Source organism: Larus michahellis, chromosome 1 (assembly GCF_964199755.1).
Source record: "Larus michahellis chromosome 1, bLarMic1.1, whole genome shotgun sequence".
In the NCBI taxonomy this organism is placed as follows: Eukaryota; Metazoa; Chordata; class Aves; order Charadriiformes; family Laridae; genus Larus; species Larus michahellis.
Window position 1 is genome coordinate 3,596,729 of NC_133896.1, and position 26,314 is coordinate 3,623,042.

Here is a 26,314-nt window from a genome sequence, read left to right on the forward strand (position 1 = left end):
CTTCTTCTTCTCTAAGATGAACACTATCTTGTTCCGGGCCTTGCAAGGATTGTAGCGTTGTGTGGGGGAAAAAGAGGGAAAAAAAATGGCAAAAGCCAAAAGCAAGCCTAGATAACAAATCTGTTATCCGCCGGGTTTAAAAGATACATAATCATTTAATTACCTTGAAGGAGGTTTTCATCTTTCCCTGCTCAGCCGATTTGCGTGTGCATGTGTTTTTCTTCCTCCCCCAAACAAGCCTTTTATTAAAAGGATTTTCATCTGCTGCCTAAAAAGAGAACAGAAGAAAAGATCTTGCACCAAAGTGTTTTATGTCGAGTTGTACGTGCTAATGACAGTAAAGCCCACATAAAAGAAACAACTGCTTCAAATATTAATTTGTCAAAAGCGATAGAAAGCGGTGTGAGCCGCATGCTGGTGAGCAGCTGCCGAGGAGCGAAGCGCTGCTTTGCCCGACACTTGCTTGTGCCTCCTGCTGAACGAAGAGCTGTACCAGTGGCCTCTGCAGTGGAGTGCACTGATTTAGCTCTGACCAGCCACTTCTCCTTCTTGGGGATGGTATTTTTGGGAAACAGGGAAGAAGGCAGGGAATGATAGTGACAGCTCAACTTGAACTGGCAGACACCTAAGAGGCGTTTGGACAATGCCCTAAATAATGTGCTTTAATGCTTGGTCAGCCCTGAAGTGGTCAGGCAGTTGGACTAGATGATCGTTGTAGGTCCCTTCCAACTGAAAAGATTGTATTGTATTGTATTGTATTGTATTGTATTGTATTGTATTCTATTCTATTCTATTCTATTCTATTCTATTCTATTCTATTCTAAAGTAATAATGCCCACATCTCCTCATCATGGGCTTTGTCTGCAGTAAACTCAGCAGCACCCTTCCCCACCCTACTGGTGCATCTCAGTCTAACTCAGGGAAGACTTTGCCCCAAAGTCTCAAAAAGCAGACAGGTTTTTAGAGCCCCCAAATGTCCTGCATTGTCCTCTTTGCAAGGTGCAGAAGGAAGATACGGTGCCCACCTCCTCCCAAAATGCACCCTGGTGGAAACGCCTAAGTGGTTGGACTGGTGAGGGGGTAGAAGACCTGCTGGGCCATCAGGTGAGAATGGTCAACTCCTCACTCCCTTGCATGGACAAACCTTCTGGTGATGTATCTTCAGCTGTTGCCGTGGCAACTGCTTGGTTTCCCTCCCACTCCTGTTTTCAGCTTCCTTTAACCCGGCCAGAGAGGTGGCTGCTGGAAGCATCAGCACGGGGAGGAGAAAAAACCCATCTCTGCTCAAATTAATGTATCTCTCATTTCTCAGGGACTCTAATGACAGTTGCAGCGAGGCCAATACCAGCGCGCCGAATCATTTTCCACTTTTCGATTACCCGCTCACTTATCCTGGCACCTGTCTATCATTAAGGGGAGGGTGCGAGGTGTAGTTTCTATGGCAACTGCAGGCAACCTGCTGCCTTCAAGTGCTGTGAGCAGGCAGGGGGACCAGCAGGAGAGACGAGGGGACCAGGAGCAGCTCCAGACAGGCAGCTGCCTGTGGCAGGAGCAGCCACCCCATGCAGATGGGATCTGGCGTATTGATGCATGCATTTCATGGCACCTGCTTTTAAGCAGCATAGGGGTTTGGCATTTATCATCTATTTAGCTCTTAGAAGTGTTTCCAAGCACGTGGGATGGAGTTCAGTCTTGTCGGCATCCTGTCCAGGGAGAGGCAGGGGTAATTGGTGAGGAGGCTGTAGCTGGTGGTTTGGATCCAGCTGTGGCTTGGGGCTCCTGGTGGTTTGGCATTTCAGCCCTCATCCACCGTTACAGCCCTTTCCAAGAAATGGAGAGTGGGTACATTCTCTTTAGAGGGCATGCTTCAAATAATAATAAGAGGAAAGTAAACACAGAAATGGCAGGCCAGGCAGAAAGCTTCATGGAGTCCTGTTAGAGCATGAAAATACTGCTCAGAGGCAGTATCACGTAGCGGATGAGGCCATGGGTTTTATTTCAGCAGATGAGAGTTTTATTCCTGGTTCTGTGTTGGCTTGGACACATTCACCTTTCTGTGCCCCTGTTTCTCTAACACTCTCTTCTGATTTAGGTAAGCACTTTCTGTTAATGGGTGCTTGTACGGTTCTTAGTACCTGGAGCTGCCATCTCGCATTGGGGCTGTTCATAAGAAGTCTCTGAGCATGTACAAACAAATTAGATAATTTGCTGTTTGCAAGTCGTACTGACTTGCACTGAGGTGAAGAAAAAGATGGAAAGCCTGTGCATGAAGTGGCTTCTGTTATTTTTGGGTACCTTTTGTCATCTCTGAGCTTTTCTGCCCTGCAGTCACCCAGCTGGCAGGGGAAAAAGCTGGTAACTTCTTCAGTTTCCACAGTAACTTGTAGCATGATTTCTGATTATTATGGTGGTGGCTCTGCAGGAAATCTGTCCTGGTGCAGGGCAGCTCCATCATGTCTCTCCCTGTTGAGACCTACAACCAAATCACAACAGGAACCGAGAACTGATGGGAAAAGCCTTCCCTGTGAGCGATTCATCCTCCTTTAATATACAACTTGTTTTCTTAGATCTTAGCATCTCCAGCCACCATATGAGTGACTAATCAAGGACCTGTTCATGTAATTTCTAGGAGTAACACAGGGAGATTAGTTTGAATGGAGATGTAAGAAGCACCTGACACTCCATACTGCGTCCCTGCTAAATGTTACTCATAACAGTTTGGCTGCTCATCTTTGTAGTGCAAGATTATTTATCCCGCAGGACAGAGTGATCTCAGAATGCAACCGGGTAATATTTATCCGTCCCTGCCAACACAGCACCCTTTAAATAACGTGGGGAAGAGCTTATGATGTTTTGATAGCCTGGCTCAGTGCAATGCCATTGTAATGCCTCAAGTGTCTATGGGATTTTTTGGCTATCTGGACATCTGTTAGGACTGCTAGGATCTGTATGGCACCCTGCAGTTTGAGGGAGGAAAGGCAATTCCCCATTCGGACTTAGTCCAGGGTGATGGCTAGGCTTTGAAACAGGATGATTTTGCTTTTCTCCATTGTAGCATCAGCTGCATTCACTGGTTTGGAATATGTGCGCTTTTGGGACCTGGCCAAGGAGATATATTCTCAGGATGCTGAAGCTGCAGATAAGAGGTGAGGCTGGAATGTGACTCCCACCCTGCTTGGGGCATCTGCAGGAGGCTGAGCTCAGACCCTCCTTCCCCACCTTGTCTTTAAGCATGAGTCCATTTGCTTTGGCTTGGATGTTATCTCATGCTGTCATGGATCCTGGTTGAGGGGGAGGGTGACAAGAACCATGATATCATGGTCCTGACCTTCCCACTGTGGAAGCCAAAGTATTATGACTCTTTGGGCTTCTGTCCTGGTTTCTGAAGGAAGTGGGATTGCATCAACATGGCCTGTGTGCACCTCCAGTCCGTCAGTTACTCTGTCTCCTCTGTTGACTTATGAACTCATTGGCCATTCTTGGCCTTGTTGGGCCAGTCTGGAGCTCTTGGAGGTACCAAGTTCCTGCTAACTTTGTAAAATTGGGCAGCTTCAGGGAAGAAATAGACTTTCAGTCCTCTCTTGGGAAGGAATCACTACAGTTTGGGATCAATCCTTGTTAGACACCAGAAATACCCCTATGAGAGTGTTGTCATGAGAATCCCTGTCGCTTCTGAGGGACCGTTGTTTGGAGAATGTCCCTTATGCATGCAAAAAGCATTTGTTGGCATAGATGTGTAGGAAAATTAACTTTGTTGATTAGTGACATGTCGATGTCATTGGTACCTACATGGATGAGCAGTAATGGGTATTATTGCAATGCTCAAAGTTTGCAGCCTCATTGGGCTACTGGGGTGCCATGCATAGATGTACAGTGCTTTGATATACATGAAAGGTCTCGTGAACTTCAGATGGAAGTCCTTACAGAAGGACAGAAAGTTGGCTAGGCAGAAGGATGCAGACTTAGAGAAGAAATTCATCACTGCTTTATAAGCTGGTGTGCTCTGCCCTGTGCTTTACACAGGGCTTTGCACAATCCAGTTTTACTATATGTGCTATTCTGAAGGGCTGCCTTACTTAACCAGGGTTTTCCTTTAACAAATGACGGATTTTGTCAAGTAAATACACCATTATCTTGTCTCTTATGTATACACCACCTTCCTCAATGCACACATTTATATTTCTTCTAATTTCAAAACCAGGCAGTTACTTCGAAAACACCAGAACTGAGACCACTTGCACATCTCCAGTATCCCCTCTCCTTCGAGCAGATGTACCTAATGACACAATCATCTACTATTTTTGTCACTAGTCCACTCCCTTCATCCAGTGACCAGAAGGCTCCTGCTCTCCGGATCATTACTTTTCCTTCAGAGCATGTATCAAAGCAGCAAAGGGCTGAAAGCAAGCTAACATTGTGTCTCTATTTAAAAAGGATAAATGTGGTGCTTGGATAATTATGGCAGCCTGACCTTGATCCTTGTGAAATAATGGACCAGCTGAGAAAGACTCTATTAATAAAGAATTAAAGGAGGGTAAAATCATTAATGTTGATCAGCAGAGATGTGTGGACTGACTTCAGAGGCAGAATAGTCCTAGGTTGGGATCAAGCTCTCAGCAGACCTGGGTCATTTGCCAGCACTGCCTGTGTGGCCTTGGGGGAGTCACTTTGCTCTGGATCAACGGGATTCAGCAGTGAGCCATGCGAGAGGAGTTAGTTATCTTCATTTAGGTTCTGCTTTTCGAGTATCCGCTCTCTGGTGCTCAGCATTGCTCTCTAGCCTTCACAACACTGAAGCCGGGAACCCAAGAGGCTATGGCAGCTAAGCTAATGATCTGTTATTGATCTGTTGGTCTCCCTCCAGCAGTGGTATCTGTACACCAATGTGTGCAAGCCACCATTGAGGTCTGTGAGGTATGTAGCTGCTACGGTGCTCAGAGCTTCAACAGGGCCAAATCTCTTCTACAGACTGAACACTGACGTCCAGGGCAAACACCTTTTCCCAGGCACCAGAATCACTTGTGATATCTGACAAAAGAGAGTTGATATTTGCTCCTGAGTGCATGGAAGACTCTTAACTAGAAAGGAGCCACCAGAAGTGACAGCGATGCAAGGACTCAATTATTCCTTTGTTGTCTCTGCAGATGTTTACTCTTCCCATAAATCCTGTTGATTTCTCCTCATCAGCTGCCTTTAAAGTTCTGAGCATTTTCTTCATGTATTATTACTTTTGCTGTGGCAATAAATAAGCACACCATCAATCAAACTAACAACATTGTAAACTTAGGAAGTGCAGATAAAATATATGGTGCATTAAAAAATACTTTGACCGGGTGAGCTTTTTTGTAGCTGGTTTGCTTGCTGCTGGTGCCGATGTAAATTTGGGGGAAGTATATCCAGAAATTTATGGAGCTTGGAATCCTGCCTACAAAGCATTGACCTGATTCCACTTTATAACCTAATAACGTTCCCCGGCACTGTTCGTGTAAATTTTAAATATAATTTTATGATGCTAAGAATTAGTGGTGTAATAATGTAAACACAACGTGGACTGTAACTCACCCCTTCCCCTCCCGCGCTGGGAATGCCAAGCTCCTTGTTGCTTCCTTTTCCAGATTATCCTGGGGCTGAGAAGTTGTGCAAGAGTTTAAAAGTGATTCATGGAAGGAACCAGCTTGTCAGCCCTGAACCCCGAAGCCCTCTGTTTGCAGCAGTACAGGGTAGCTGCTAAACAAGCATCTGCTTTTGCTCGGGTGGTGTCTCAGCCCTGACCTCGGGTGACCATGCTGAGGTGTGAGAGGGAGGTTCAGGCAACATATTCCAGGCAGCCCCTGCTGCTTCTCATCTGCCAACTTGCTGTTTTCCTGCGTTTTATCCAAGTGCAATCTGATTCCTCTAAAGTTAATGACAAAAAAAGCCTTTTTATTGTTTGTTTGCCTGTTTTCCCTCTCTTTTTTCTCCTTCCTTCTTTTCCTTTTCTTTCTCTTTCCCTATTTCATTTTGGTTTTTAATGTTTTGGTTTTTTTTAATCTAGTCTAACTAACAGAGCATCCAGATGCTGTGGTCTAGATATCTTTATAAAGACACAGTCTCTGTCTCTCATATTTTACCCTCTTGGCTTTATTACAGCACAGAGTAGGAGGGTGAGAGAGCCATAGGGGACACAGGGAAAATGGTACACTGCATCTCAGCAGACGAGATGAACACAGGATGTGTTGTATTTACATAATATATGAGTAAATAGCTATGTAAGTATTGTTTCCTGTGGGGTCCCGAAGGGCTTTATTGAGTAAATTATGGTCCCCACTTAGGTGCACTTTGTGATCATGTTCCTTCCGGGCAAGGTAGATTGGATAAGGCACAAAGATGGTTGCTGAATGAGGAGTATTGAAAAGAAAGTCTTTAAAAAAACCCTGAAGTTGAGGATGAAGAAATGGATTTTGATGGCAGGAGAAAAGGGGAGCTAGATGCTTTGAGATGAGTAGTGGACGAATTGGTGGTGGTGGCTATGTCTGGTCCTGAAAGGAGATGACTCCTACTCTTCTGGGAAAGGAAGGGTGAGAATCCATTGCCAAGAGTTGAGTTTGTTTTGCCAAACATGCCTACAATGCAGTCAGCAAAAGGAGAGCTCTAGTTTCCTTCTGTAGAAAGGGGAGATCTAGCTAATGCTACCAGGGAGCACTATGAAGGAAAAGTAGGAAAGATTCCCTCACCTGAATGCTCTGGATGACAAGAGATGCACAGGGGAAGACAAGTGAGCTGGGACACCAATATAAGGTGGAGACTGTTGATAGGTGGATGGGTCATTGCATTAAACCCTCAGGGACGTTCTACCTGTTACCATGCAGGACACCTATCATTCGAAATAGATGAGACCCATTTTCCTTTGGAAAATGGAAAACACATTGATGAGACTTGAGACCCTGATCCTGGCCATAAATAGAGACAGAGTGTGAAACTGTACAAAATAAGGGTACAAGAAACCCCACACAATATCGCAAGACTGTGAGAGATCCCTACAAGCCTCATCCCTAGGAGAGGATGATAACTCAGTCTCTGGTCAGTCTCCAGCTTTGACTGGAAAATAGCATGGTGAAATCCTCGTGAAATCATAACTATATATGTATGACGCACCATAAAGGAACAAAACTAATTAGTTCAGGGCTAGGACCACACAGCCTGAGAGAGGTTTCATCACCCTCTTTAGCAGAATTCTCATGATGTCTCTCACTGGGGATTCACTCAGGTATTGCTGTGATGAGGGCCAAAACACATATGTGAGAGAAAAGGAGAGAAAGGGTTCTCATATTTCTGAGACTCCATTATTTCTGCAAGCCGTAGCAAAACACATTTGCAGGCATTCTATGAGGAGCTATAAACAAGCAAAATTAAACTACCATCGACCCAATGAGTACAGCCCATTTCATGTGGTGTTTTCACTGCAAAAGCTCTCTGACTTGATAACTGGCAAAATTTGGTGATTTGAGGCGTGCGTCGCTGCTGATACGAGTAATTGGCAAAGGTGGAGGATATTATTTTAAAGAGCCTGACTCATTTGAAAGCATTTAATGAGCAGAATGAAGCTACACACACAAAATTAATCAACAAGAGTCCGCTTTTAAATGTGTTGCCCTAGTACAGATTAAACTGGATTTTAGCTCCTCTGGAATCTGAACCAGCTCCCATTAGAATGAGGAGAAAAGCTTAATTTATTATATACCAAAGACAAAAGGGATTGGATTGTGCTCTTCCTTGGTACAGTTGTTGTCAGTGGATGTTTTTATCTCCCTACATCATGTGAAAACTGTGGTCTTCCAACCTAGGTGATGTCCGTTGCAGAAGAAGGGTGAAGAGAAACTACATCTGCTAGAAAAAGCCCAAGATAACTCTTTTTTAATGACACTTCTGTTTGGGTCCTGCTGCAGGATCTGCTCTGAGCAGGTTGATGTTTTACCCTCAAAAATATAAACCTGACCAGGGACCCAAAGCTGACTGGGTAGGGCTTGACACAGGCTGCAAAACGAGTACTATGTTTGAATTCAAACCCAGAACCTAGTCCAAGCTCCGAGGTTTTATGCAGTGCATCACCCAATGAAATTGCCTTTCGCACCCCCCCCTCCCCCGCCCCCGTTTCAATTAGAAAGAACATTAGGTCAATCAGATAATGCCACATTGGGAGGATTTCCTCTTTATGGCGCTTGCCTCTTCAATTATCTATAATGAACTTCCTCACAGCACTGCAAAGCTTTTTATATGCAAACGAATCCTGTTTTGGGGCTGCCGCAATCACTGCTTGTTAATGAACTTGAAACAAGTGTTATCGGAAAGGTTACAGCACCAGTGGTGGTGGTGGGACGGGATAAAGCTAGACAAGAAAGACCAGCCTGCAGAGCTGGGATTGGCCTGCAGGTAACATAGTGGACTATCTCCAACCCCCATCCTCCAGCCCCCTTCAGAGGCTTTTCTTTTTGACAGACATCAAGCAAAATGCCCACTCTTGGGAGATGGCTGCTCAGCAGCAGATAGGGCTTTCCCATCCTCCTGTCCCACTGATTCACTCTGCCAATGCATCTCTCTCAACTGCTATTGCTGGGGAGAAAAAAAATGAAGATGATTTTGCCAAGGTCTTTTCTTATACCAGGAGAGAGAGTGAGGGAGCTGATTCAGAGGCCTCAGGACATGCTGGGCAGGTGAAGGGGATGATTCAGGGGGTGCTGAAGCCATGCAGTCCCAAAAGGTATTTACACATGGTATCTGCTGGTGTGATCAGAACTGGAAACTCTCACTACTGTTTTAATATAGCCAGGGGCACCTCCTTCCCCTGCGCTCTGGGTTTTTATAGGTCTAAGTCACCCAGGGTTCGATTATCCCTCACTTTCTCGTGCTGAGTAGCTACTTAACCCCGCAGCTAGCCTTGACGCTGGTGTGCCTTGGTAGGGTGGGATCATCGGACTCAAGGTTGGAAAGTCTTTCCAGACTTTTGTCAAGACAAAGACTTCTATGACACTTTAACCATTGTGTTTCAGCATTAATAGTTCCCTGGGGACATTTCCTCGTGGGACAGGACAACAACAAGAGCAGAGAGTGTTGGCCTCAAGCACTCCTGGAGGTCAGACACAGCCTCTTTCCACACTGACTGTGTCTTGTGCATGATGAGGTATAAGGCATCTTCCACTCCTGATATACTCGGCTTCCTGGAGCCTCCTCACACGTCTCTGCTTGTTGAAGTGCTGCCCACCACCAGGATGCCCAAGACAGCAGAGAGTCACAGTGGTAAAACTCATCACTGCAATTTAGTAGCACATGGGCTTGCCTCCTCCAATCCTTATACCATCCAGCCAGGTTATCATGGTGGCCTACTAAGCCTCAGTTTTTTGGTAACACTTATTAAGTTAGACCTTGTGCCAGATTAGACACCCAAAACGGCCACCAGACCCAAGATGGTTTGCCTCCATCCAGCTTCAGTGACTGTGTGCTTGGCTGTCCTGGTTCTGGTGTTAGCCTGGGCAAAACCATTGAAGTCCATCAGCAGCTGTCGAGTACTTACACCATTGGCATCACCCTATCAGTGCAGATGAGAAATCAGGTTGCTCCAAAGGGCTCTTCAGCCTGGGATCCCCACTAGGACAGACAGACCTTGGGGACTGAGGAAGGCTTCTGAACTTCACTGCAGTGATGGGCTAGGTGGTTACTGGATTTTCTTCCTGCCCCTGGCGATAGATCAGCTCACACCCGCAGTCTGATGATTGATGGCTCCTGTAATTCTATTCCTGGTTGGTGTAACTGCAGATGTTAAACGTCTAATCCATTTCTTTATCTTCCTAAGCTATTTGCTTTAGTAAGATGCTTCCACCATCTGCTCTAACAAACTCCCAGGCTTTCGTAAGCCATAAATTACACTTTTGAGACTTTCAGTCCCTCTCCCTACTTTCCAGCCGTGGATCGGTCATCTTCCTCCTGCCGTCCATTGCCCACACCTGAGATTAAGCTTGCATCTCTTTATGTAAGTCGTCTGACTGTGCTCACACTAACTGGACCTGGCTCTAACATTGGGCAGGAAAGGCTGTGATGGTGTTTCTCTCCGTACTGGGCAGGGTGGCTGCATCATCTTGATACCATGGTGCTCTACAGAGGGCAGGCAGTGTGCCAAACACAGTGCAGAGAAGAAAAAGTGGCGACGGGCTTTCTCTTGGCATCTAGGAGTTGAAAAGTCTTAAAAGGGGGGACAGCCAGGCACTCACAAGTGATCAAGACAGCGTGGTCTGTGCATATGACATGCTTGTGTTTTGTAGCCTGTTGTAGTGTTTTTTTAAAGGATCCCATTTTGTATCAAACTGCCTTGGATTAGCCAGGCGAGCGCTGCAGTAATTTCCTAAAGAGTTGATAGCTTCCTAGAATACATGAATTTGACAGCTTGCAGTTGTCTGATTGTACTATGAAGAAGCAGTGCGTTGCTACTCTAACTAAAGCTGTGCAAATTAATGTGACTTTGAATGAAGTCTTCTGCATCGCAGCTTTGGGTGCCGAGACTCTACCTGCGTGAGGGACCCACGAAGAGGCATTGGATTAGCAACATCCACTTAGCATTGCTTCTTCTGTGAAATAACAGCAAGCCTTTCCAAGGGATCTCCACACACTGTGTAACAGTTGTTTCTTGGGAGCTGGATTAATCTGTAATAAATATTCTGTCCCCTTCTAAGCCAAAGAAGACTCTCTTTGTAACAGCCCAGACTCTGTAGTTTACAAGATGTCTTGCTGGAGCTAGCTGGAGCTGTGCCTTTTGTACAACGGTGCATTGGCTGTTGGGGAGGCAAGGAATTATTCTCAGTTTTTTTGCTTTGTTCACTTCTCATGTCATGGCATTGAGACCAGGATAAGTCCCTGGATGCGACATGATTGCTTTCCCAGCACCTGATTAACAGAGCAGGTATTAAAAATCACCAGAGGTAACTTCCTTGGGTCCTGAAGGTTGAGACTCTGTAGCACGAGCAAGGGAGATAGGAAAGGATGGACTGTAAAAGAAATCCTTCCTCCTCTTTATCTGAGCCTTCCCAGTAATGCTCCTTGAATACACTTGTAATAGGCTGAGGCCCAGGGAGATGCAAAGGCTTTCTAATTGCTTGAAGCAAAGCGTGAAGTGAGAACGTTGAGAAGCATCAGAGGACCCCACCTGAGGCTGGGAAACCCATGTGCTGACTTGGCGTGTTGTTTTCTCTCACCCTAGGACTGTCCCCAGCTGCTGCAGGCAGAGAAGATCCTGGTGCCCGTGGAAGTCATCAAGCCAATCACGCTGAAGGCCAAGAACCTGCCCCAACCACAGTCGGGCCAGCGAGGCTACGAGTGCATCTTGAACATCCAGGGCAATGAGCAGCGGGTGCCTGCGTTGAGGTTCAACAGCTCCAGCGTGCAGTGCCAGAACACTTCGGTGAGCAAGTCCTGCGTGCTTGGGAGAGGTGCAGGGGCCAAGGAGGACCATGAGTGTCTACAGCACTGTCCCAGTGGGATCTGGTGTTGTGTTGCAACCCTTTTTACCTTATTGTGTACCTGATTCCAGCCATAATCAAGGAAAGGCTGGTTGTTAACTTGCAAACCGCCCTTTTTGCTCTTTAGGATGGCTGATGTCACCCCACAGGAGTTGCTCCTGCCCTTGGATCCCAACATTTGGCCATGCTGGAGCACCTTAGCCATGACCCATGGGCATTACTTGCAGCTTAACCTGCCCCATATCCTCACAGGGCCACATCCTTGTATGTATTCAGAAGGGTTTCAAAGGGACAGGTGTTCACATCGACACTGAGAATTAAGGTTATTATGTGGGGTTTTGGTGATGGGACATATAAAACCCCATATAAACAGTCTGACAGACGCCAGCATGTAACGGGTCCAAAGAAGGGCGAGATGCCAAAGGTTTGAGTCCAGCCTTCCTCCAGTCATTGACTCACCGCGTGACCTTTGGTTAGTCCCTTTGCCTCTGCCCACCTCTGCTTCCTCATCTGCAGTGCAGGACCAGTAACCCTACTCTCAGGGATCCTGTGTGAGTCACGGTGGTGTTGTCACCGCAGCAAAGACAGCCTTGGGGGCAAACACTGGCATCTGCCAGGAGCTGTGCATATGTGCAATGGTGGTCTCTGCTTCTCCGGAGGCTTCTCCATGAGATTCATGTCTCCCAGACATGCATTTGAGTCATTCTCATTGCTGCCACTACGAGATGATTTATTAGTCAAAGAGCTAATTACAGGCTTTAGCCACTTCACTGCAGCTCCGCCACTCCATGCCGGGCAGCGCTTGTTAAAATCCGTCACAACATATTCTGCTGCATTAGGCAGCGTGCTGAAGATTATAGGCAGTTCACACATTTTACGATTTGTCGCAAACAAGCAGCTTCCCAATGACACTCTCATATTTTGTTCCTTTGTCCCCCTCCCTCCCCCTGATTTTCATTACTGGTTAGTGGCCCGTGAGCATCCAGGTCTGAGGTTTCAAATAAGAAAGCATTGCACTTTTAAAAAAAAAAAAATTATTTTACAATAGTGAAAGCCTGCAGCTAAAGGGTATTATATGGACCTGGGCAGATTTTATATATGTGTCCAAAAAGTCTTAGCAGGGAAGACAACAGCCACCCTTTGGAGTCATGAATTTTCTGACACATAGGCATCAGCATGAGGTATCTCGGGATGATTTTAAGCACAGTTAGGCTGAGTGGGGGACTGACTGCCTCAGCAGTTCCGGAGAATCTCTCTCAGCATCCGAGTTTGTGGTATCCAATAAATGAGCCTGGTTTTCAGAGGTAATGATGTCTGTTCCCATACTGCATGCTCCAAGAAGTTGCCAATGTCTAGGATAGAAGCGGGCTTCGATGAACGCCCAGAAGCATTTGCTCATGGGATGCCTGAGTGCTGCGACAGCACCATGTTGATTTTAATGCTTGTTTTGATGCCAGAACACTCAAGGCTACGCCTGAGCTGTGCAGGGTGGCAGGGATGGGTCTCGGATTAATGCCAAGGCACTCCATGACCTTGCTGCTGTGCGGTGTCTGTAGGATGCCTGTCCTGTGTTTGGTGGTGGCTAAGGTGGACCTCTCTCTCCTCCAGGGAGTGAGGCTTATTTTGGAATAGACTCAACTCTTTTCTATCCTGTTTTCTGCCTCCTCTCTCCCTCTCCTTCTCTTTCCTTCTCTTTCCTTCTCTTTCCTTCCCTTTTCTTCTCTTTCATTCTCTTTTCTTCTCCTCTCTTTCCTTCTCTTTTCTTCCCTTTTCTTCCCTTTTCTTTTGAAGGCACTTTGACTCTCTGATTTGAGTTATTATTTTTTTCCTGCGAAATGTTATTTCATTGTTGCTCTGAATTTGCCAGACACTGAGAGAAAGAATTGTGGAAGGGAGAGCCAGACAAAAGAAAGAAACATTCACACAGATACAAAAAGGGAACAGAGAAGCCCTGGCTCTGTTTGAGCAGGTGGCAGAGGACACAGACAATGGGGAAGGAGTGCTGTAGATATGTCTCCATCATGATTATTTCCTTCCCTGCCAGAATTAGCATTCAGTCTGAAGGCACTGTGATACAATGAGCCCCTGCTCCAAGGGTCACCTGGCTTTAGAAACAGCCGGGTGAGCTTGTTTGCAAATTGAATCAGCCCCCTTCGACAGAGCTTTTTACTCAGCAGAGTTGCTGGATGAGACACTGAATGTAGCACCTGCATTGCAGGCTTGGAGGAGGTCCAAAGGAGGGTGGGAGGATGTGTTGTGATGGTGTGTCCCTGAAGGGATGCTATCCTGCCAGCAGATCTTTCTGTTGGTGATGCATGCTAGACTAAGCAATCATTCTTGGCTTGTTTTCCTTCATAAGCCTCAAGATCTACCCCCTCCCGTCATATGCTAGGCACCGATGAGCTCAAATTCAGCTCTTGTCGAGTAATTTCTGCAAAATGCAGGAGTTTTCCTCCTTTCACACAGGGTAGGATCAGGAAAAAGCTTTAACTCTTGCTCTCCACTGCCTGGTCCCTCAGGGTTTATACCAGGATAGCTGAGATCAGAACCGTCTTACGCAGGCACTTTTCTAAGTGGTTCCAACTTCAGTTAAGAGATGTTATAAGGACACCCAGGTGGGACCAGCCTATCTGACAGTCTGTCAGTAGTGTCATATCCAGCACTGATGGTGCCTAGGTGCTCGGTCCAGTCAATAGCCAGCTCTGTCTCTCCCCCCTGTCTTTCCTGGAGATATTTCATTTGATAACAGCAATAAGTCACTGCAGGCAGCACGCTTCGGGACAATTATTGTTCTTGTCAAGTGGTTTGAGACTCGCAGCTCAGGGCTTTGTCCTCTATCACACCACCCAAGGCACGCAATTATCACTCAGAGAGACCCTGCCTGCCATTCCTTATTGCACTTATGATAGCTCTGCCGACAGTCTGGACACAGAGTGATGGGAGGAAATGAAAAGGAGGAAAGCTAAGGAGGCATATAAATAAGTAAGTAAAAACATCAGCAGAAATGGCTGAAATTGCTAGATCTATTAAGGCGGAGAGCAGTCTCCCCAGTGGGAAGCAGTGCGATCCCCAGCACTTGCAGTCAGCCCGATATTAGCAGCCTTCGGCATGAGGAATAGGGAGGTGGGTGAGAGATGACCCACCTGACCGTGCCATGACTACTTCAATGACTAAACCCACGTTCTTGCTTGGTGTGAGCCTGCCCATTGCCTGGCCTTGGCACACACAGGCCGCACACACTGATTTCTAGCAGCAAAATCCCTGCTGATAATTTGCCTCGAGTCCTTCACAGGTCTGTGTGTCGGGAGACCCGAGATGGTACAGCTGAAAGGGCTGTGTAACACAGGGATAGGAAAAGCAAATATGTTTTATTTGTCACATCATTGCACTCGAGCAAAAGATCTCAGAGGCATTTGACTCTGTGATGTGGCTCACACAGTGGAGGACGTGATAAAAAAAACCAGAGCTGGGAAAAAATGAGGAGCTATTCACAGAAATCATGGGGAAACGCACTTATGGGTGGCCAAAGGAAGACGAGCACGGGGCTGTGAGTTGTACATACACTTCCCTATTATTACGGTTCATTATTATTATTTACCTACATTCAAATGCCACAGAGAAACCCCAAATCATGATGTGGACTCTATTGTCCCGGGTGATAGCCAGACATAAAAATTCAGTCCCAGATCTGGGAAGCGAAAAGTCCAAGAAGATGGGATGACTGTGGGCAAGAAATTTTCTGCCTAAAGTTTATGGCTGGAAAATTGATGCAAAGAGGGATTGAACAATTTGCATAGGATCACACAAGGAGTTGGTGGCAGAACCAGATACAGGAATCCATCCCCAGACCCAAGCTCTAATCACATGATTGGGTTTTGTGCTGTCAGGGAAAACAGGCTAACACTAAAATGCTAGTAAAAGGATGCTTGCTTGCAGATGTTTCCCCACTATTGGACATGCTCAAGGTACAAGGGGGAAACATCATGTAACTGCTCTTGGTTTATTGTCCTACATGTGCCCAAACCAAACTACCAAAGGGCTTTACCCAGTGATACCAGCATCTCAAAATGTCAAGCATGGCTATGGATTTGCACAAACTGCATGGCTCAGAGGTCTGTAAAGTTGAGTTCCTCTAATACAGAGTACCTGCAGTAATGGGAGGCTCAGAGCAGCCAGGAATTTGAGATTTCTGATATGCAAAGTATCTTTCCATCATGTTTGCATACCTGTGATTTTGCAGCCATCCTCTTGGCCTGAGGATAGTGGACTTCCAGTAGACAGTCGGTGTGTTTCTAGTAACTTGTGTACAATATGTTAAACCACTAACAACACGGCAAAATAGCCAAGCGATGTGATGGGCTCAGCCCATGTCGCAGGAGTATCTCTGCTAGTGAAGAGTTTAAGAGACAAAGAACTGGTACTTGGGAGTTCACAACATACTGCGTGGTTCATGTGAATTACAACAGCTCCTTCTAGCAGCTTTTGGGCATTTCCTGATGAGAGACAGTCTGCTTTTCTGGAAGGGCAGCCTCTCTTTCTCAGTTTGGGCCTCTAAATTGCCCATAATTTTCTGCTTTGATTTGATTTGCATGGCGGGAATCCGGATTTGGCAGACTTAGGGACCAGATTTACCTCTTTTCAGCAGTTTTGCCTGGGCTGGAGAAAGTTGCGCAAAGCAGTGCATACATACAAACCCTGATGGTTTGAATGCTCTTAGCAGGAGTATCCGGGAAGCTCTGCTGTTAGTCCTGGAGATCGATACACCATCCCTTTTTTCTTCTCTGAAACATATTTCCATCTTATTGTTACAGCCGAGCGATTCCTTTTCAAAGACTCCTATTGAGTTCAGTGGGCTTTGAACAGGGGTCACAATGAGTTAGCAGCTCCTGTGGTCTGAAGAGGACGGAGCATTTACTCGCTGTTACTTTGCAAATTGTTCTGTTTCGCTGCAGTGCGGCCCACGAGCTGTCTGAGCTCTCCGGGCATGGAGAGCATCCTCATTCCAGCCCCCAGCTGGCGTCATCCTTGGAGCTCTTCCACGGGGATCCTGTTGTTTATTCCCTCGCATCCCTTTCCGGTTCTGGATCAAGTCTGCTGAGTTAACAAGTCTAATATGTGTTTGCCCCCGGGGCCGCAGACAGATAAGATCTGAAATCCCAGCTGGGCTCCTGCTGCTGGCGCTTGGATCCTCGGTGGGATGAAAGGCTCTGGGGGACTCCAGCTGCCTGTGCCTTGGCAGCCCTGTCTAGGCTCTGCTAACAGCTAAATCCCAACACACACACAGGCACACAGTATCGCTTTCTCAGGCACCTACAGAGTCAACTTATGACTTAAGGCTGACCAGTGATTCTTTATATATATATATATCCTTTGTCCCATTCCGAATCAACATTTGCGAAGTGCTGTGCAAAAAAAAAAAAAGCATTTTCAAAGCCCCTGAGTGGCAGAAGATTAATTATTCCTTACTTTTCAGACTCTCCTTCCCACTCCTGTCTCCCCATCCTTGCTCTTAGCTCCAAAAAACTGTGAAAAGTCAGTGTTGTGAGTCCAAGCGGCTCTGCATCACCTTGCATCTTGCTGGCAGTGACACCGAGAAGTGTCATAAAAATGCTAATACCGAATGAGACTGGCGGGTACAGCCCAATTGCAAAGGGCTCTGCCAACCTGCGGCTGCTCTTTACTTCCATGGTAACCACAAAGCTTATACCCATAAATACCCTACAACTAGATCGTAATCACAGGGTCTTACAGATTAGTGGCTAATTGTGTTTAGTTTGTCCAAAGAGAAATTACTGTGCAACTAGCACTCACTCTGCTGTAATGGACAGAAATCACCATATACGATTTACTCCGCAATTATACGGCAATTAACGGATACAGGAAACCCTACCTCTACAGGCTCAAAGCTTCAGCATCTCTGTGGAAAACCACACTGAGACTTTAAGTGATGGGGAAACTCTTTCATGGTCTCTAAGACATACCCAGCCAAACCAGACAGCTTATTCAATTGCATTTAATCTTGCAGAAATCACCTTTTCCTTTAAAAGTGGGAGTTCATCCCACTATAGATCCCAGTGCAGTGGGAGATTCCCGATCTCAGGAGGGCAAATCCTTATGTGTGCTGTGGTCAGTAATAGCAGCAGACATGAAACGTCTCTTGCCTTGTTCCTGTTCCATCCTTTAAGCCACCATCTCCTCTCCCATTACGAGGCTTTTTTGCCTTTTGATGAAGTGTTGGATGGGAGCTGTTGGTGGAGGTGGGCACCTGGGCTGGCAACTGGGTGAACCCTGTGTGAACTGGCTTATGATAAACCAAAATCTAGCTGAAAAAATACACTAAGCACCATGTGTCTGAGAGCTCTCTGCGTGGAGAGGGCCTCCAGAGAGCAGCTTCCATTTCCTTCGTTAAGGCCAGATCTGCATACCTTGACTGTGCCTGACAAGTGTTTGTTTAAGTCTCTCCAACTCTCTCAGAAGATTTCTGTGGCTTTCTTAATACATATTTTCTGGAAACTGGATACCCCCTACTCCAGCTGAAGCCTTTCTCATTCTGAGTAGGGAAAAATAATTGCCTCCCGGGGTTTATGTATGTAACAAACTCTAGTACATCCCCCAAATGAGATTTGCTTTATTTTTTGGCAGCAATATGGCATTGTTGATTCACAATCTGTTTGTGATCTTCAGTAGTCCCCAGACCCCTTCCTGCAGCGCTGGCCAGTCACTCCAATTTCGTATTTGTTTGCATTGATTCCTCCTACTGAAGAATACTCGGTACTTGCCTGTATTGAATTTCACGTTGTTGATTTTGGCCTGGTTCTTCAATTTATCAAGTTTGTTTTGAATACTTAACCCTGCTTTCGGATGTTCTTGCACCCTTTCCCAGATCAAAGTTATTCGCGAAATCTGTAGTCTATCATCCAAGTCAGTAGTGAAAATACTGAATAATGCCAGACCCAGGACAATATTCCATTTGAAACACCCTCCTAGCATGACATTGAATTATTTAACTTCTTTTTTTTTTGGCAGCTTTTGCATGTATCTTATGGTGGCTTCTTTTAGATCATATTTCCCTAGTTTGTTTATGGGAATCTCCTGTAGGACAGTAGCAAAAACTCTACTGAAATCAAGATAAATCACATCTGCTGCCTCCCCTTTATCCACAAAGCCATTAAGCCTGTCAAAAAAGGAAATTAGATTGGGTTGACACAATTTGTTCTTGACAAATCTATGCTGGCTGATTTTTATCACCTTATCATCTTGCAGGTGCTTATAAATTGATTGTTTAATAATTTGATGTACTTTCTTTCTGGGAAGCCAAGTTAGGATGACAGGTCTATAATTACACAGAACCTCCATTTTCCCCCTTTTTAAGATGTTTCCATGATATGCCTGTTCCCTGCTTTCTGAGACCGCAGTCAGCTTCCAAGAGTTCTTCAAAATATCAATATAAATAAATAACCTTACATATATGCTCAGCGTCTATGGAGTACACAGCAGAGACATATTTGGATGGTAGACGCACAATGCATAATGTACACCTTAAAGGTGAACCCAGGAGTTGGCAAAATATTATTCAGAGCTGTGTTCAACACCTAGAAGGTAGATTTCCAAGATAAGTCCCATCACATGCAACTATGCTTAAATCACAGAATATTCACCTAATGGCTAAGGAGGCTATTGAAAGGGGCACGGCTTGCTCCATTGAGAATCACAACTTTGAGAGCATCCCGTTGCTTTCTGGCAGGTAATGGCTGGTGGGGAGGTAGATGACAGCTCCCTTTCTCTTGTTGACGACTTGCAGCACCACCTCTTGCCTTGTCCCATCCCAACCCCTCCCCACCTCTGGGCACCATCTAAATCTGAGTTTGGGTTTTCTATTTTCACTCTCCCACTTCTAGTATTCGTATGAAGGGATGGAGATTAACAGCCTGCCGGTGGAGCTGACGGTCGTGTGGAACGGGAATTTCAACATTGACAACCCAGCACAGAACAAAGGTAAAGAGTTATTTCAACTTGTCCTTGGAAGCGGTAACCTTAGCAACGGGCCACGTCGCTCCCTACGCTTAACAAAGCCGCCACCATCTCCCTGTGCTGTCTGGTGCTGTTCTCTGCACTCTGCAAATTACCAATTTTTTTGTGTGCTTTGTGTTTCCCCCCCACACACGTCTCTCTTTGCACCTGAGAAGTACGACTCTCCCTCCCACTTGTGTTGCTTTCCCTTTTCCTTCATCATCTTTGCCTCCCACTTCTCCCCACGTGTTTGTGTCTTGTTTTTATGCCCTTCCCTCTCCAGCTTTGTCCCCCTTTTTATTTCTCCTGCAGTGATGCTCTTCAAGTTAACATGCCAGGAGATCGGGCGCGCTCTGCTCAGAGGCAATGTAGTAATCAACAGGGGAAGGGAGAGGTGGAGGAGAAAGGCTGCAGCTTGCCAGTGGGAAAAGTCTGAACAAAATAAAATGATAATAGCAAAGGACCGAAAACCACCTCCTGCCCAGAGCCTGGCTCTGTTTAACTACCACCCATGGCACAGGATTGATGTGTCCCTCACAGAGGGATTTTGCACGTCCAGCCGCAACCCTGAGGCAGGCATTTTTGCTGGAGATGGACGGTCCATTCACATCATCTTCTTCCTTCTTGTTCATTACCCTCAGCCACCCTGAGGCCTTTCCCTCAGGCGGCCTCTCCTCTTGGCTGCTCTGCATTTACAGCTCAGACCTGCAGACTCTCTCCTTCTCACAACACTACCTCTCAGAAGTTTCTCCCTCCCTTGCTTTACCTTCTTGGACACTTTCCACATCTTCTCCCACTCCATCTCTGCCATGCTCCTCTCACACCATTTCACACCCACCCTCACGCTGAGGGATGGTGGGTGAAGTTTCCACCAACACCACAATGAATCTGGAGACCAATACAGAAGGCAACTCTTGTCCACATGACATGAACCCTTCTTGTCCTTCTCTCCCTGTACCCACCTCTGTCATGTTTTTCTATGCTGACTTGAGTAGCCAGTGGGTTTTAATACGTAATCTGAATGCAAAAGGTCCTGCACTGTCCTCCCCAAAACTGTGTCTTGGAGGTTAAAACAGGCTGGAGACCCTCATCTGTCCCTGGCATCCAGCAGCATGGCACAGCCCATCTTCACACTGCCAACCTCTCTCCATGCTGAAGCTGTCTGCCCTCTCTCCTGCTTTCCAAGCTGTGCCAAGGCATTGCCAGGACAGCACTAATCTTCATGGGCCCAACCAGTGCCATGAACAGTGCTAGTCTTTAACTGTGAGTTTTAGGTCTGGGTTTGGGCCCAGGTCCTGCTTAGTTTTCTGCTACCATTATAGCCTGAGCGTTCCTGGTGCAACATGGTCCACACCAAGAGTGTGAACCCTTTTTTGGGCGGTACTGAGTTGTCCTAGGTGATGTAGGAGCAAAATCAATCTCATAATCATGACGATTGTGTCTTTAGGCATGTCTGTGCTGGGAACATAAACCAGACCAGGGGATGAACTCAAGAAACATCTGTGGTGCTTAGTCTTTAGCACAGTTTCTTACAAGTTCTTGGTTTATTCAAACGCAGAAGGATATAAGTAATGACTAGGAAAAAATTGGGAAGTGGCACTGGCTGGTGGCTATCCCAAATGAGTAGTTTGGATGATATCATCATGTTTTGGGTCAGGAGGAGAGCTTGGGCATGTGCATGTGGATATACCACATGGAGGCATACCACATGGCTTTCAAAGACACAGAAAGCTTTATTTACTAGCATAAATGTAGTGGATATGAGCAAACCCAAATCCCTGGCAGGGCTTTGCACAGTGCTGCAACCAAGTAGACCTTCTTCTCTGGAAAACTGAGCAGGAGAGGCAGCAGCAGGGTTAGACCCAGTGGCTTTCTAAGTGCAGTTGCACTGGGGTACACTGTCTACAAGCAACCAAGATGCCTCTACTTTCATAGCCACATGGGCTGGGCTGGTAGGCTGAGAGGCTAAACTGAACCAAACACACTGAAGTGCCTGCAGAGATACTCACTGATAGCATTGAAAGCAGAGCAATGCAGCCAATTTGAGGGAATCTAATAGAAAATTAAGGAAAGGGCTGTATCCCAGGAGGCCTGTAGCACGCTGTGATTGACAGCTGTTTCCAAACTTTTCTTGCACCCAACCTGGAGAAATAAAAAGTTTCTGAGCTTTTCCTTGTGCTGGTTATTATGTGGTGATTTCTGGGATGCGGGTATGAAAAGACAGCCAGAGCTTTTCAGCACACATATCCAAAGCCTTTGAGCTTTGGGACTGTGAATAGCAATAACCACAGACAAGACTTTGGTCACCTACTGAAACAGCAAAACAGAAGCACAAAAGGAAAATCCCCCATTTTATAAAGAAATCCACCAACACGCCCACAAATACAGAAAAAAAGCAAGGCTGAAAGCCTCGATTCTGCTGTCTTCATCTTCAGGGAGGAGACTTTTGCTATCAGCCTCCTGTGCAACGCAGGCCTCAGTTTACATATTTGTAAAATAAGGATAAATTACATGATCTTATTTCATAGGAAGACTGCAACATTTTTAGGCTTTATTTAGAAAAAGTTTTGACTGCTTCTAATCATTTAGCAGCCCAAGATGGAGCTAAGCACTAATCATTGCTGTCCGTATTAGAGGAGGATCAACTTAGTACTTCAAAGTGTAAAGCAGACTGAATTTCTGGAGCAGAAGAAGGGGAACAGGCTGATTGTGAATCCCTGGATTCAGCCTCGTAGCATACCATTGTGGATTTACTATTATCTCTTAAGGTTTCTGTTAAGGAGGAAACCTGAGTGGCATCACCTTAGCACCCAGTTCTGGGTAGTTTCACACCAGACAAATCCCCGAGTTTAAGCTGTGGGTAGACCAGGTCTAGAAAAAAAATTTATGATAAAGAGCTGAGGCTGAAACTGGTTATAGATGGCACTGCATGACACTCTGACAGTCTCTGAAATAGGAAGGGACTGCCCAAGCACCTTTCCCTCCAACCTCCTGCTTGCAGCCCATCACCCTGCTGAGGACAGCATCATTCCTTCTGCTCTCAGCTTCCAAATATATCTTGCACAAGGAATGAACTCTGACAAGTGCGGCTTATTTCAAGAGGGATATAAACATTTTTCCCTCCATTATTTACCCCCCTGGAGAGGTCCTATCCTGCCTCTGGGACGAGCAGCCCAGAACACCTTCCCCTCTCTCGCTCCTCATTCTGCCCTCTGATGTCCCACCATTCGCCCATGCTGTTTGTGTTTCTCAGGTCCTCTCTGTTTTCCTGTCCCTTCAGTTCACCTGTACAAGTGTGGGGCCATGCGGGACAGCTGTGGACTGTGCCTGAAAGCCGACCCGGACTTCGAGTGCGGCTGGTGCGAGGGGCAGAACCAGTGCACGTTGAAGCAGCACTGCCCAGCCCAGGACAGCCAGTGGCTGGAGTTGTCCAGCACCAAGGGCAAATGCACCAATCCCAAGATCATGGATGTAAGTCATGGATCTGTAAGAAGCTGGGGTATTCCCTCTCGTACCCTTTCCTTCATTTATTTTCCTGATTTGTCTGTTGGTTGGTGAGGGGAAGGTCAGCTATGAGACCTGTTGGGTCAGACAAAGCCCACACAACCTTGGGGATGGGAGGTCGTGGTGGCCTTCAAAGGTAGGTGCACAACTTCAAGTTTCTGCAATACAGGGGTGAGAAGGGTGTCAGAGTTCCCATCATAGTCAATGTGGACATGAATCAGTTGCACAAACACAGTCGGATAGTACGATCTGAGGAATCCCAGAGCATCTGACCTGCTCACATAGGGCTGGGAGATGTGATGTGAAGCCTTTAGGAGCAGCTGAAGGTGAGACAAGATGCTCTGAGGCATCTCAAATGGATGGCGTGAGGGTAATGAAAGGAGCCCAACTGTCTCTTGAAACCAGCCTGGTTGAGAAGGAGTTGTTGAGTGATCCCAGACTGTTTTGAGCTTTGCTGACAGGAGGTCAAGGAAGAGAGCAAGTTGTAGTTCATGCTTCCTGGCAGCATGACATGGATAAAGTCAATGTCCAGAAAAAAACAACACTCCACTGACTCCAGCAAAGTCAAAAAACTCTTCTGTTTGTCTGGCTGACTTTGCATGGTAAAAGAAGTCCCCATAGAACAAAGAAAGCCCTATAGAGTTTTCAGCTTTCCCGCTTTGAAGGTTCAAGGAGGAGACAGGATCAAGCCTGGACTAAATGAAGCTTGTAACTGTCCTATTAAGTGAGAAAGAGAGAATGAGGGCAAGGTTGAGGGGAAAGACCTGCAGCATAAAGGTACTATTTAGAAGGTTTTCTATTGAATGTGTTGACTGGGCCAAAGGAAGAGCTGGGTCAAAGGTACAAAGGAGAGATAAAATAATAGAAAAAACATAGAGAGAGGGAGCATTGGAAGGGAAAAAAAGGCAAGGGAGGGAAATCAGGCCTCCAGTCTAAAGTGATTTTTGCCTGCTGTCTTAGTATGCCTTTGCCATAATGATGGTGCCATTTTCAGGGTCACAGGGCAGGCAATGGGAAGGTTCTAAGCCTTGAAAATGAGGGTTCCATCCTTACCAACTGCCTCCTGCCTTATGCACTTCTCACTCACCCTGCCTTAGTTAAAATGAACACCCTTTCAGTGCGGCTAGGGCCTTATTTTGCAAATGAGAAAAGTAAAGAGGAAAATGAGACAGAGAAGATAAAGGGAAATGCAAAGGAGGAAAATCCAGCCTCCACGGTTCTAGTTTAATATGAATAATTAGGTGAGTTATTTTCCTAGAAAGCAAGAAAGCCTTTTTCAGTTGTATTTGGTTAAGAATCAAAAAGTGTGGGTGTTATGAACAAGACCTAAACCAATGTCCATTTGTGAAAGTTTTGTGAAAGCAAAGGCTGGGTAGAGTCTGGTTTTCCCAGATGCCACTGAAAAGAACCCCTCTCATTGTGTTTTGATCCATCTTCCTGTCATTTATCAGTCCCCAAAGTACTCACACATTTGGGTTGCTGGAGGTCCCAGCTCATTCTGATGTTTCCAAGGTAAAGGTGTCCACTGAACTTGGATTTATCTGGGCCTGATAATTTTGAGCCCACCTGAAACACCTGAAGCTGTGAAACCAAACCCAGACAGCCAGAATGAGCAGCTACATCTGAAAGTTCAGCTTTAAGGCCTTAAAAATTATTGGGAGCTCGGGGAAATCTTTTTTGAATCTTTTCAGATTCTCAGACCTCAGGAAAGATTCAGAAATTTTGCAGAGAATCATAGAATTTGGTGTTGGGAAGCTGATGGATGACCAACTAAAGCAGAAGTCCAAAACACAAAGACCTGACCGTGCAGTAGTGTGATGTTCTGAAGGTCACAGAATCATAGAATCATAGAATGGTTCAGGTTAGAAGGGACCTTAAAGATCACCTAGTTCCAACCCCCTGCCCTGGGCAGGGACACCTCCCACCAGACCAGGTGGCTCCAAGCCCCGTCCAACGTAGCCTTGAACCCCTCCAGGGATGGGGCAGCCACAGCTTCTCTGGACAACCTGGGCCAGTGTCTCACCACTCTTACAGTAAAGAATTTATTCCTGAGATCTCATATAAATCTCCCCTCTTTCAATTTAAAAGCATTACCCCTTGTTCTATCACTCCCCTCCCTGATCCAGGGTCCCTCCCCAGCTTTGCTGTAGCCCCTTTAGGTGCTGGAAGGGGCTCTAAGGTCTCCCTGGAGCCTTCTCTTCTCCAGGCTGAGGTCCGTCCACATTTCTCGGCCACGCTTTGACCCAGCCGTGCATCTACAGTCTCTTTATGAAGTGCAAAGCACACACTTTCCACCCTTCAGCTCCACAGGGGACGTACTTCTATTTCTGCTGGCATTTCCTCCAACAGCTCCCAAAGCTCAAAGAGATCATTGCAATATTCGCTCATGAAATATTCCAACTGTCTGGTGCAATCATAAGTAGCTCTTGGAAAGTCTTTTTTTTCTGAGCCATTAGCATGGAAGTAATCTCAAGTGACTGGATATATATTGCAGCTAATGGTAGGTCTGGAGCGGTTGGTAAGAGCATGTGGCGAGGAGCCAGGGCAGCATCTCTGCAGGCGAAGGAGGAGAAACAACACACGTACTCACGCTTGCACAGGCGTGCGCACACACGGACCCAGCACCCAGCTTCCCAGAACATCTACTTACTTCCCAGCTCCTGCATTTATATCGCTGCTCGGTGAAATTAAAGGACTTAACAGACTCGCTGAGACACAAAACCGCCTTGAAGAGTGACAAGCTGCAGCATTAGGCTGATGTGAGTGCAGGGCGTGAATTGTGATGCGGCGTCGCAGCTCCGGGTCTTCAAGAGAAAGCTGAGGCTTCCTGGCAGCTTTTGTTTCCCTGCCTGCATTTTCCTCTCCAAAACTGACAGGTCTCGTTCCACATTTTTGCACCTGTGATAGAAACAGGCTCCTTCTCTGTCGCTGTGAAAACAGCGCGGTAACACCTTCTTCTTGTACGCGTCTGTGGGAGCGCAATGAGTTGGGGTTAAAAAATCTCCCACATGCTCCCGGGAGAATCCCAGGCCCTCCTCTTTTAAAGAAATAAGTAGGTTTTGAAGCTGACTTTTACAAATTAAAAATGGCACAGGGAGGGGTTCAGAGGTGCTGTGCTGGCTTCACTCTGGGTTGTTTCCTCTTGATGCTTTTGGAGTCATGGCAAGAATATTTAAAAATCTCGTGCTTTAGACAGAGATGGAAGGAGGATGATAATGTTTCCACCGAGATATTTTGTGACTTCTTCAGTGAAACTTTTGTCTCAAACTCACCCCTAGTTCTAAAGAAAAGGCCTTTTCTAGCAAGATGTTCCTTTG

General features: G+C 46.2%; 1 protein-coding gene across 3 annotated transcripts in view; it reads left to right on the forward strand.

The window, feature by feature from the left end:
* Positions 1-26,314, forward strand: part of PLXNA4 (plexin A4) — a 472,240-nt gene that overhangs the window by 370,038 nt on the left and 75,888 nt on the right. For all 3 annotated transcript variants that reach the window (XM_074573192.1, XM_074573194.1, XM_074573193.1), the window contains exons 10-12: positions 11,225-11,425; positions 19,382-19,478; positions 22,774-22,964. In XM_074573192.1, the coding sequence (XP_074429293.1) occupies positions 11,225-11,425; positions 19,382-19,478; positions 22,774-22,964 (489 nt within the window). The remainder of the gene's footprint in view (positions 1-11,224; positions 11,426-19,381; positions 19,479-22,773; positions 22,965-26,314) is intronic.